At 40.4% G+C, this 11,085-nt stretch overlaps 1 protein-coding gene across 1 annotated transcript; it reads right to left on the reverse strand.

Annotated features, from left to right (window-relative positions):
* Nucleotides 1-5,468: 5,468 nt before the first annotated feature.
* Nucleotides 5,469-9,363, reverse strand: LOC306904880 (protein phosphatase 1 regulatory subunit 14B-like). Its single transcript, XM_079475056.1, has 4 exons — nt 9,031-9,363; nt 7,072-7,152; nt 6,834-6,866; nt 5,469-6,736 (listed from the first exon to the last, which is right to left on the reverse strand). The coding sequence occupies exons 1-4, from the start codon at nt 9,199-9,201 to the stop codon at nt 6,668-6,670; spliced, it is 354 nt and encodes a 117-aa protein (XP_079331182.1). The 5' UTR covers nt 9,202-9,363; the 3' UTR covers nt 5,469-6,667.
* Between the last annotated feature and the right edge of the window lie 1,722 nt (nt 9,364-11,085).

Below are 11,085 nucleotides of genomic sequence, written 5' to 3' on the forward strand. Positions count from 1 at the left end.
AAACTGTGCTCCACAAAACATGTAAGCCAACACGTATCAGGTATACAAAACTGGAATTCCAAGCGATTTACATCTAGACCGGACCCAGAACAATGCTCTGGGTCCAACATATAAAGTGTCCAGTAAAGAAGAGTCAGGTGCAGGGGGAATCAAGATGGCCGACGGGTGCAGTGACAGAGACTGGGTCTCAATGGTGGACAAGGGTTATCCAAATGGAAGGTGGTAGGGTTAAGTCCATAGGGCTGTGGAGGTGACGATTGAGGAAGGAGGCAGGGAAGAGTCCAGTGCAGGAGCAGGATGACCCAGAGACCAACCAGTAGGAGACCCCAGGGCAGAGCCATGATTGAGAGTGGATAGATGACACTCTGAGGACGAGTGACGGAGACAATGAGGGAGGAGTCCAGGGTGGAGCCATGCAGACGGAGAGCCCATGTGACACCGAGGTTCCTGAGGGACAAGGCTTCGACAATGGCTATGGCGACCAAGGCAAAGGCAGGTATCCGGAAGATCACAGCGAAGCCAGAGCGACCGAGGACGAAGGTTGTTAAGTTGTGATAAGTATGCCCTCATATGTTATACGTAATCAAGTGTTATTTGAATATGTGATGTGATCTTCCTTATATGTTCAAATGCAAAATAAAGACTTCTCTTTAAGATAAATCCGATGAGTGTGAGCGTGATCTGTACCTCCATATAATATAAGATATTGCCGGTTATTATATGCTAGAAATGGCTGCGCCAACAGGTTATGGGCCCAGGAGAGAAGTAGGTAACCGATGGAATCGACTTTGTTTTGATGGAGATGAAAAGAATTACGAGCTTTGGGAGACAAAGTTTTTAGGCCATCTGCGACTGATCGGGCTAAAGGAGATTATTTTGCGGGCACCTGCTGCAGATGACGAAGATGATAAAAACGAGGAAGCATATGCTGAATTGATACAATTCTTAGACGACAAAAGTTTGGCCCTTGTAATGAGGGAAGCCGCGGACGACGGAAGAAAAGCTCTGCAGATCTTGAGAGACTACTATGCAGGTAATGGAAAACCACGTGTAGTAAATTTGTACACAGAATTAACGTCCTTGCAGAAAACTGCAAATGAGACTGTTACAGATTACATTCTTCGAGCAGAGACCGCGATTACGGCACTGAGAAATGCTGGCGAAACTCTTAGTGATGGACTGTTAATTGCGATGATTTTAAAAGGATTACCCGATTCGTTCAAACCATTTACTATACACGTCACACAAGGTGATGTAGACCTAACTTTCGTAGAATTCAAGACTAAATTGAGAAGTTTCGAAAGCACCGAAAAGTTTCATGCTAGCTCAAGTGATGACAACGTGATGCGAGCGAGCGCATCTACTTCAGGTTTCAGAGGACAACGAGAACAATTTACAGATGGCGACATAATCTGCTACAGTTGCAACCAAAGAGGACACAAAGCCCAAGCATGTCCGAACCAGCGTCGCAGGGGGCAGTGGTGTGGTTACTGCAAAAGTTCGACACAAAGATACATCATGCAGGCGCAAAAGGAGAGACAATGTAAAACATGTTAAAGAAACAGAGGATGACAACAAGCATGCGTTTGCATTTAAGATAAGTGACTGCCCGATCTACGGGTTGCAACGAAAGGGACTGATGGTTTACACAGGAGCGACATCACATATTATCACCGACATCAGAAAGTTTAAGAAGTTTGATGACGAGTTCCAGTCAGAAAAACATTGCATCGAGCTAGCGGACGGAACCAGAGCGAATGGGGTGGCGCTGAAGCGAGGCGATGCCGAGGTGTACCTGATTGACAGCGAGGGACGTCAAGTGATGACGACGCTCAAGAAAGCCCTGTATATACCATCGTATCCTCAGGACATTTTTTCTGTCAAGGCAGCGACAACGAGTGGAGCCTCGATCAACTTCAAGGAAGGATGTGATGAACTCACTCATAAAGACGTTACCAAGTTTGACATATAACAATACAATACTTTACTATCTGAACACTGTAAGTGAAGAAGATGATAGTTGTAACGGGTGTTATGATATCCAAACTTGGCACGAGATTCTTGGTCACTGTAATTATTTCCAAATTGCAGAATGTTGTTAAGGGAATGATAATCAAGGGTAAAATTCACAAGTCTCATCTAGAATGTGAAATTTGTACACAAGGGAAATTTGTGCAGAGCAGAAACCGAGAACCAGACGCACGAGCTAAAGCTGCACTTGAACTAGTGCATACTGATTTAGCTGGTCCTATTGAACCAGTGGCTAAAGATGGGTTTAGGTATGCTCTGGCATTTACTGATGATTTCTCAGGAGCAGTGTTTGTGTACTTCCTTAAAGCTAAAAGTGACACTATGAAAGCTGCTGAAAAATTCATAGCTGATGTGGCACCGTATGGGAACATAAAGTGTATAAGATCTGATAATGGCACAGAATTCACGACAAAGGAGTTTCAGTCACTGCTTAGCAGAAATCGCATAAGACATGAGACCTCAGCACCTTACTCAACCCATCAAAATGGGACTGCTGAGAGAAATTGGAGAACCTGGTTTGAAATGGCAAGGTGTATGCTCTTAGAGAGCAATATACATAAGTTGCTGTGGACTTATGCAATAATGGCAGCTGCAACAATAATAAACAGGTGCTATAACAGCCGCACAAAGCAAACCCCATACTATATGCTAACAGGGAGAAAGCCAAACCTCTCTAAAATGAGGATATTTGGCTCAATATGCTATGCATATAAGTATGAGAAGAAAAAGCTAGATTCAAGATGTGAAAAGGGGATTTTTGTAGGATATGACAAAACAGCACTGCCTACCTGGTGTATTACCCAGAAACTGGAAAAGTTCTCAAGCACAGGCTTGTTAAATGCTTTACAAAGTGTGTTCCAGAGCACCAGACACAGACTGATTTTTCAGGTGAGGATTTTTTCAGAGTCCAAAGAATAGTGGAGAGGATATAGTTGATGGTAACGAGAGTGCTCAAAGAAAGGGAAGCGACCACGGGGTATGTTACCCAAAAAGAGATAGGAGAGCTTCTCAGTATTTGACAGACTATGTGTCTGATATTGATTCTGATGACCAGATTCTGACAAATGTTGATTTTTGTTACAAAGTGTGTAATGTGCCACAAACTTACACAGAAGCTATGAGTTCAGAAAAACCTTGTGTTTGGGTTAATTCAATGAAAGAAGAAATGAACTCTCTTAAGGAAAACGACACATTTACCTTAACCATACTACCAGAGGGTAAACATGCAGTGGGGGGTAGGTGGGTCTACGCCATTAAAAACAATGCAGATGAGTCTGAAACCTATAAGGCCAGATATGTTGCTAAGGGTTATAGCCAGGTACTGGGAGTGGACTATAAGGAGACTTTTTCTCCCACTGCAAACATTGTTTTGATACGTTTGAGATATGTTCTCTGTGATTTTTTGTATTACTGTACAACATTTCTTTTTGTTATGCAATGTTGTAGGAAGAAAAAAAAAAAAAGACAAGTAATATATCATTATTATTATGGTGTTATGTATATGAGAGCAAGTGGGGGTGTTAAGTTGTGATAACTATGCCCTCATATGTTATACGTAATCAAGTGTTATTTGAATATGTGATGTGATCTTCCTTATATGGTCATATGCAAAATAAAGACTTCTCTTTAAGATAAATCCGATGAGTGTGAGCGTGATCTGTACCTCCATATAATATAAGATATTGCCGGTTATTATACGCTAGAAATGGCTGCGCCAACAAAGGTGGAGTACGAATCATCTAAGACCTACCTACCTTTTCCCAAAAGCTTCATAAGTAACACTTAAAAATCGTGCTCTGGAGTAATCGTAAATGCCTCTTAAGAAGACCGATTTATTTGGTCACCTGTAGGACAAACCCGTAGAATAGCGACTAAATTTAAACACTGCTAAATGTGATTTACATTTACTCATTTAGCAGACGCTTTAATCCAAAGCGATTTACAGAGAGTTCAGGTGTCATGATTCTGCCTTCTCTTGTCTTGATTTTCTGGTCTAGGGGCAGAATCATGACAGACCCACGTGTTTTATGTGGAGAGAAACATATTATTGTCAATCAGGACATAATATGCGTTCTTTCCAGTCTCGTCATTTGGCCCCGCACCTCTCGTTCCTAGTATTGCTTTCCTCCTGTGTCTCATTACCCACACCTGCCCATCGTTATCTCCTTTGTTAGTCTCCCTATATAATGCCCTCTTGTCTATTGTCTTGTGCTTGTTTGTTGTACATGTTCCCTTGCCTGTTTCCATGTCGTAGTCCTCAGCCGTGGCGTTTCTGAATATTACCTTGCGCCTTGTTTTGATGCATGTTTAGTAAGTCTTAGTTATTATAGCTTAAGTATTTGTCTTTTGTTTTATGCCCCCTCGTGGGAAGTCTTTGTTTTCAGTTTTGCACTCTAGGTTGTCAGTGTTTTCCCCGTTGTGGGTGTTTGCTTTGTGTTTTATTATTTAAAATCTTGTTACCCCTTGCATCCGCTGCCTGCACTTGGGTTCTTCCTACCATATTCGTGACATCAGGGAGCAATAAGCCATATGTCATACAGGAGCAATAATACAATAGGTGTCATGAACATGGGGTGAGACACGGAGAGAGGACCCAGATGCAGACAGCAGGTAAGGGGTTAACAGATAATTTAATAAATAATAAAACAAAGTCCCACGTGGGGATAACATAACAAAACATGACTAAAACTAACTACACATAAACAAGACTTGAATAAACTACAAATAACTAAACTAACACAACACAGGAACTCACCACATGAACCAGCACAAGACAGAAGACACAGGGGCATTAAATAATAACAAGGTAACTATAGGGTGGGAACAGAGACAAGACCATAGAGAGTGTATGGAAGGCCACGACAATAATTGTCTCTCTCCACATTAAACATGAGGTTCTGTCATGATCCTGCCACTATACTAAGCGAAACATGACATGATGCAGCAGAATCATGACAATAGGTGCTAATGCAAAGTTACTAGTTTCAACAAAACCCAGACCACTACTTGTGGAGAGAAAGAGTTAGTGTACTTTTAAAATGATTAAAAACTGTGTTGTCAAAAGTTTTTAATTCCTTTTAATGGTTAGATGTTGGAAAAACCCAGTGACAAACATAAAGAGTTACTAATAATAATGATTTATGGCAAAAAATTCACGAACAATTAAAATCAGTGTGTAGTGAGGTAGGCTGGACGAGAGCTAGGATTCGAGGTCTCATATCACAGAGGAGATTGGGAGGATAATAGGACGAGCGACCGGACCGTCAGTGAGAGAGGGCCAGGCCTGGACTTTATGTTATGGTTTGTGTGTGTCACCGGCTGTCTATTTACGTTTGATTTTCACCAATTAAAAGTCTATTTTATGTTCACCGGTTCCCGTCTCCTTCCTTCCTTTTATGTTGGTTCAACTTAAAAATATTAGTCAACACAACGAGTTTGCATCACATTCATCAAGTTCACTTTTATTTAAGTTGAACTAACTCACAATTTAAAGTAACCTGGTGTATCTTTTAATGTTGAACCAACAAATATCTTTTACAGTAACAGAGATATGTAGAATCTTAAACATCCAGTACTCATAAAGTCTTTGTGTACATCTCTGTGTGTGAGGGAGTTATCTCTCCTGTCAACTGTGAGTTTTACAAAGACAATGCATGGATTGATGACATTATGGATGAGATCATATATCTGACCTTACATTTACTGTCTGAGAGTAAAGCAGCACTGTTGGTGTGATCAATCATTAAACAGAAATGCTTGATGGAATTGTATAATTGAATTGAACTGTAAGAGACGATGCTCATGTGTCATTATAACTTTGGACAAATTAAAACCAAATAAAATCACATTTATTGCCACATCACCGTGTGGTGAGTGAAAGTCTGAAGAGTGAAAGAAGAATGCATTTGGACAATCAACCGTATGATAAAACAACTGTCGAATATGCAGTTATACACAGACTACACACAAGACCTCTATTAATTTTTGACTCAGAATAATTATTTTGTCGTGTGGTCTTGAAGTTGTTATAAACATCACATTTAGGATTACATTGGTGTGGTAGTAGGAAAGTTTATTTGTGAAAGATTGTGACGATCCAAGCATTAAACATATGGTATATAATTATATACTCATTTTGTTTCTAATGCATCTATGTTTCCGCAATGGAGTCCATTCACAGCATCTTTACATTTTTGCCAAATTCAATGTCATTCCCAATAAGTATAGTGTTCTTTCTGCAAAACACAAAAGATATTTAGGAGACATTGATAAGCAAACAACACTAAACCCTGTTGACTTCCTATGTATGGACACAAAACCACTGGGGCATTTCTGATAATATATGTTGTGCTCCACAGAAGAAAGAGTCATAAACACTTTTTGAATGGCATGAGTGTGAATAAATTATGACATAATTTCTCTTTTGAGTGAACTATAAAGAGCTTCACATTGGTTTATTAAAGTACCGGTTGCACTAAAGTTGTAAGAGATCTTAATACAATGGTTTCAGTTTGACTTTAGAAATTGACTTTCAATGTTCACAGTCTCACATGGCATCAGACTATAAACTTTTTTAAAGGAAAATGAAACTAGGCTAACATGCTATCCACGAAGTAAGCTTCTTTTGTCCTTGAATTTATTTTTTCAAGGTCCCTGACATCTTTCGAAGTCCCTTTATCCGATATAGAAGTCCATCAATAAAGTCCTGTGCGGAAACAGAGTTGCAGCATTAAAATTAGCGTTGAATAAAACTGTGCACTAGTGACATTGCACTCTTTACAGAATATGTTTTCTTTTTGTACCTCTTTTGGTTTGCCACATTCACGGAGAAGGTCCTGCAATTATAAATTATATTACTGCCATTCAAACAAATGATGTCCTTTCTAAAACTCTGAACCAATGTGTTGTAAGATTCATCTCAGAGAAAAATTGTATCAAAGCTTCAAACTAATAATAAATTCAGAATCCAGAGCAGTACAAATAGGGTGCTCACTGTGGTATTCATTTATGAATAGTTATCCAAATATAATTGTTTACAACCTGCAGTTTTAGTCTCTGCTCACAGTCTGACAGTTCCAACAGCTCATCAATGTCAATCTCCAGCTCTTGAATGTCATCCTCCTGGAAAACAACTTTCTTACCGTCAAAATTCAGTGGTTTGTAAAAAAGTTCCAAACAGAACTTGAAGATAATACAAATGTATGTTTTGAATAGTTTTTTTGAACATCCAAGATGGGGCGTTGTGGATAAATGTATTGCGATTTGAACAAAGGAGAGGGTCTGTTTGTAGTTGAGATAAAAGTCAGCAACATGTGTTGCCATTCATAACTGCATACAAAACAACCTTGTAGTGGCTAAACAATTCATGAACATTTTTTTAGGAAATACCAATGCAAACAGAATACTAACTAGATGAGAAAAGGCATTTCTCAGTCTCGTGACATACACATATTTTAGGACACAGTTTTTTTTGTTCTGGGTATGATAAGCTGAGCCTTAGGAAGCATGCCCTCTGTCTTTGCTCTGTGCAACCCAACCCCATTATTATACAGTTGCTGGCATACGGATGAATGACCAATTTACAAGCACAAAGAAACATAAATGTTAAACCTAATTAATCTTACACTTTTATATGCATGTTTTAAATACAAGTTTTGTGTGTGATATTTAAGAGGATCTATTGACAGAAATGCAATTGTAACGGGTGCAAGCTAGTGAAGAGCTGTGCAGTGTGTAAGCCTCACTCCCCGACCTACAGAGACGCTCTAGCGACAGATGCTCGAGACTGCGGTCTTTAGCCTCCTTGTTAGAGCGCGCGTCTCCCATTCGGACCGACGTCGGTTCGTAGCCCGCGGGACGAGTGGGACCGGCTACACAATATAATATCCATAACTATGTCTTCAGAGGTGTATAAAGACCTTACATAATGAAGCGTTGTGATTAATCACCTTAGAATGAGCAATTTCTATCTTCATTCACCATGGGACCCCTTGCACGGAAATCGCCATGTTGTTTCTAGCCCTAAACAGACAAACTGCTCTACATAGCGTTTGTAAATACGTTATCTCCTTTGGCAAAGAAGCATAAACGTGACAACTTCTAAGTTCTGCGTCAACCACGGTAGAGCTTCGAAAGGGAGGGGGGAAGGGTGGATTGTGCCGTTAGTTGCAATTCGCAAACTCACAGTTAGATGCTGCTAAAATTCACACAAGGGACCTTTAAGAAATCCTGTAGATGTATTGCTCACTGTTGGTTCATGTTAAATGCATCATGTAACTGTTAACAAATACAACCTTATTGTAAAGTGTTACACAATAACTAGTTTAAGTGAATATAATATCTTCAGGTACATTTTTGTGTCCATGTATAAACCCCCTATGCCAATTGTTTTCATTGGGGTCTACAAAAGCAGCTGTGCTTTCTGCTGAGCTTTCATTAACATAATAGAAAGAGCATGTGAATAAGCCCACGCTGTGTCATGTCCTTCTCACACTGGGAGTTTCATTCACAGACAAAGAAACAAGTATGTCCAACAGACAATCAGGGAAACAAATTTTCAGGAGCAGTCGGTGGGCAGAGAAGCATTGTGTGGATTACTGTACATCATTCGCTTGTGAAATTAGATTAATGAAGACCAAAACAACCTGTAATAAAGAATTAATACATTTATTTTTATCTCAGTTTAAAGGATAAAAGTATAAATAAATGTAATCCTAGTATAACAGTAATTTGAATGACTCAAATGTTATATTGGTAGCTATAGTTTTTACAGCAACAGCGTAGGCTGAGACACAGAGGAAAGGGGACATCATGTTACAACAACAGCTTGCACTATTCCAAGCTACTCTGTGCTACTTTCAAGAGGTAAGGATAAGAAGTCACTTCTAAACTACTTTAAAAGGGAGCAATAAACGATTGAATGCTATATCAACACTAACGTAGTGCAACAAAAGTGTTGCATAAACAAAAAAAGATTTAAAGTCTTGAGATGTGCCTCACCTCACAATCAAACAGCATAGGCAACTGACTATCAATCCATTCCTCAATGTCCAGCCTTCGCTGCAAGTCCTTGCGGTTGTACTTTAAAGTCAGTTTCCCAAGCCTGTGCTGGGGGGGTTCATTGTCCTCCTCCCTGCCTGGAGTCTGGAACGTAACTCTGGGATGGTTCATGCCTGTGAAATGCAGAGAAAGCCCCCTCCATCTGTCCCTATTTATCCTTGCAGTCTAAGAACTCCACCCTCCATCATCCTCCTCTCTGCTCATCAGCTTTTCATATCTGTTTAATAAATATGTCATGAGATTTGTCTGTCAATGCAACATAATTATTCGAAAGAGCTGAATGATTGACAAACACAGAGAATAGGGTAGAGGCACATGGTATGATGACGTACTTCTGCTGAAATGGCTGCCAGCTAGGTCACTTCCACTCTCATAGCACTAAGCTGATTTTTCACCAAGTGATTACGATGTGTTTAGTAAAAACAGTCTTTATAAGTACTTATAAGGCAGTACATAGCAGGGCAATGCAGAGGTTCTGAGTTCGAGCCTCACCTGGAGCATTTCTTTAAAAGCTGTCAAAAATTTGAGGTCAGATCATATTGGGAATTTGTGCCTGTGCAATTTAAGATCTGTTATCACTGATGGTATTGCCAGCTTCCGTGGCACAATCGGTCAGCGCGTGGTAATTATAAGGCACTACGTAGCAGGGATGGTATTATCATCTCCACTGGTGCAATCGGTCAGCGCGCGGTACTTATAAGGCACTACGTAGCAGGGCAATGCCAAGGTTGTGAGTTCGAGCCACACCTGCAGCAATTCTTTAGAAGATGTCCAAAATTTGAAGTCTTATCATATTGTGAATTTGTGCCAGTGCAATTTAAGATCTGTTATCACTGATGGTGTTGCCAGCTTAAGTGGCACAATTGGTCATCGTGCGGTACTTATAAGGCACTACGTAGCAGGGCAATGCTGAGATTGTCAGTTCGAGCATCACCACGAGCATTTCTTTAAAAGCTGTCTAGAATGTGAACTCCAATAATATTGGGAATTTGTGCTAGTGCAATTTAAGATCTGTTATCACTGATGGTATTGCCAGCTTAAGTGGCACAATCGCTCAGCGCGTGGTACTTATTAGGCACTACGTAGCAGGGCAATGCGGAGATTGTCAGTTCGAGCAAAACCACAAGCATTTCTTTAAAAGCTGTCAAAAATTTGAAGTCCAATGATATTGTGAATTTGTGCCAGTGCAGTTTAAGATCTGTTATCACTGATGGTATTGCCAGCTTCCGTGGCACAATCGGTCAGCGTGTGGTACTTATAAGGCACTACGTAACAGGGCAAATGCCAAGGTTGAGAGCTCGAGCCACACCTTTAGCAATTCTTTAAAATATGTCTAAAATTTGAAGTCTGTTCGAGCCACACCTGTAGCAATTCTTTAAAAGCTGTCTAAAATTTGAAGTCCAGTGATATTGGTAATTCGTGCCAGTTCAATTTAAGATCTGTTATCACTGACGGTATTGCTAGCTCCAGTGGCGCAATTGGTCAGCGCGTGGTACTTATAAGGCAGTACGTAGCAGGGATGGTATTGTCACCTCCACTGAAGCAATCGGTCAGTGCGTGGTACTTATAAGGCACTACGTAGCAGGGCAATACAGAGGTTGTCAGTTCGAGCCACCCATGTAGCAATTCTTTATAACATGTCTAAAATTTGAAGTCCAATGATATTGGGAATTTGTGCCAGTGCAATTTAAGATCTGTTATCACTGACGGTATCGCCAGCTTAAGTGTCACAATCGGTCAGCGTGCGGTAGTTATAAGGCAGTACGTAGCAGGGCAATGCCGAGGTTGTGAGTTCGAGCATCAACACGAGCATTTCTTTAAAAGCTGTCTAAAATTTGAAGTCTAATAATATTGGGAATTTGTGCCAGTGCAGTTTAAGATCTGTTATCACTGATGGTATTGCCAGCTTCCTTGGCGCAATCGGCAGCGCGTGGTACTTATAAGGCAGTACGTAGCAGGGCAATGCCGAGGTTGTGAGTTCGAGCCTCAACTAGA

This window comes from Barbatula barbatula, assembly GCF_947034865.1.
Source record: "Barbatula barbatula genome assembly, chromosome: 15".
Classification (NCBI taxonomy): Eukaryota; Metazoa; Chordata; class Actinopteri; order Cypriniformes; family Nemacheilidae; genus Barbatula; species Barbatula barbatula.